At 56.2% G+C, this 2,208-nt stretch overlaps 1 protein-coding gene across 1 annotated transcript; it reads left to right on the top strand.

Moving 5' to 3' along the window:
• The first annotated feature begins 1,269 nt into the window (after positions 1 to 1,269).
• LOC105568838 (gametogenetin-like) lies at positions 1,270 to 2,040 on the top strand. The gene has a single exon (XM_012024824.1). It carries the CDS (start codon positions 1,270 to 1,272, stop codon positions 2,038 to 2,040), a length of 771 nt encoding a protein of 256 aa, XP_011880214.1.
• The last annotated feature ends 168 nt before the right edge of the window (positions 2,041 to 2,208 follow it).

Genomic DNA, 2,208 nt, shown 5'->3' with positions numbered 1-2,208 from the left:
CCAACGATTTAAAACCGAACAGCGTAAACCCCCCGGGAACATTACATGCGCTCGACGTGAAGGAACCTTGGGAGATCGTAGCCGCCGATTTGGTCGGACCGCTTCCAAGATCAGAAAATCTCAATACATGGCTTCTGGTCTTGCAAGACAAACTGACCAAATGGATTGAATTGCAACCGATGAGAAAAGCCACGGGAACCGCGGTAGCGAAGGCCCTCCGAGAGAAAATCCTGTTGCGACATGGCTGTCCGCGAATTCTAATCACCGATAATGGCCGACAATTTATCTCGACCGATGTCGAAAGCCTGCTCAACAAATACCAGATCACTCACCGCCTGACACCGCCATACACACCACAATGCAATCCGGTCGAAAGAGCAAACAAAGTCATAAAGACTATGATTTCTCAGACAATAGAGAAATCCCAGAAGAAATGGGATAGATTCATCCCAGAGATAGCCTATGCGTATAACACCGCGCACTGCGAATCAACAGGATACACGCCAGCTTACTTGAATTTCGGCAGAGAATTGCGACCGTCCGGGAGTGTAGGCCAAGCATCTGAAAATACGGAAAAAGAAGATTCCGAGACGCGAATAAAACAGATCCGGGAAGCGTTGGAACTCGCGAAAGTAAAATTGGCGCAGAGTTTTCAGCGGCAACAGCACCATTATAATCTCCGGCGCCGCGATTGGAGGCCCCGAGTCGGGGAAGAAGTGTGGAAGCGCACGCACGAGTTATCCAGCAAAGCGGATGCTTTCAATGCAAAGCTCGCGGCTAAATTCGAGGGTCCTTTTATTATTCACCGGGTGCGATCGCCTGTGGTCTTCGATCTGAAAACCATCGACGGTAAAAATACCGTGTCGCGTGTACACATACGCGACCTCAAATCAAATCAAACTCGATAATGGGCCGGTACTCCGCGCGGACTATTTTTCGAAGCCTGTATCTCGCCAAATTACTTCGAAAGATTGTATTTCCCGGATTACCTCCGAGGACGATATTTCCTGAAAAGTTCCGGACCATAGCCGCAGCATAGTAAGGCGTTTTTGATTAACTTGCGGCGATCGCCTGTTATTTACGATTACCGCCGGGCCTGTATTTCACTTAAATTCCTGTCGGACTTGTATCTCGCCCAAACTACTTCCGCGAACTACTTCCGGAATTTTCCGAACGAGGGCCACCCTGCTTTCCCCCTCCACCCACGCGCGTCCAATAAAACTTCGCAAGCCGGACGCGGAAAAATTAGTTTGCCGCCGAGCTTCCAACATGACGGACCCAACGCTGAGGACACCGACGCTCCCGCGGATGTTCGTGCCGCCGGCCAAGCCGCCCCTAGCCGGGTTAACGCCGAGCCATCCACCGGGCGACCGAACAAGTAAGGCGGAGAAATTTTGGCGGAAAGTCGTCTCACGGCGCGTCCGGAATAACCCGGAGAGGATCCGCCGCGGGATCGACGGACGATGGCGACCACCGGAGGATATGCCGGTGATCAACCTCTCCGAGGAGGAGGACGGGCCACCGACCGACGCCGCTCCCGCCTCCGCTCCGACCGCCGGGCCCACCATCAGGCTTATCGAAGTGGTCCCGCGCCACACTTTCCGGTTGGTGAGACCCCCGGACGGAGGAAGAACATCCGCCGTTTCTGCAGCCGGAGCCGCGGCCCCAGCCATCACGCCCAGAACAGCCGCCAGCAGAAACGTCCACACGGCCATTCCGGGCCCTGGTATAAGGGCCACCCACACTGCCGCCCCAATCGTTCGGCCCCCCGCACCAGCGACAAGAAACACGCCAGCCACCGCTACCCCCGGACCAACACCGGACTCCACGCAGAAGAGGACGGAGCCGCGGATGCCCCGCGACCCCTTCTGTGTGAGACCGACACCGCGGGAGGAGCGGGACGTGGTGGTGGACGGGTGCCTGATCCGGGTGCCCATCGGCAGTAAGCGCTGGCGCACCCGGATCGGGAAGATTAAATACGCCCTCCGCCTCAATCCAGCCACCGGAGACGTGCGACATTGGTCGAAGCGCCAAGTATAAACCGTAAGTAAGAAATAAAATTAAGAATTTCGAAGAGCGAAAAGTCGGAAATTTCGCTCTCCGAAAGGAGGGGGGGGTGTAACGGGGGTAGCGGGGAAGGCGCGGCCGGAAGTGGCCGCATTCCGCGCATTCCACGTGTAACGGGGGTAACCGGGAAGGCGCGGCCGG

The sequence above is a fragment of the Vollenhovia emeryi genome, unplaced genomic scaffold (genome assembly GCF_000949405.1).
Source record: "Vollenhovia emeryi isolate VEMERY1.0 unplaced genomic scaffold, V.emery_V1.0 DF942439.1, whole genome shotgun sequence".
In the NCBI taxonomy this organism is placed as follows: Eukaryota; Metazoa; Arthropoda; class Insecta; order Hymenoptera; family Formicidae; genus Vollenhovia; species Vollenhovia emeryi.
This window is presented reverse-complemented; position numbering and strand designations above follow the sequence as displayed.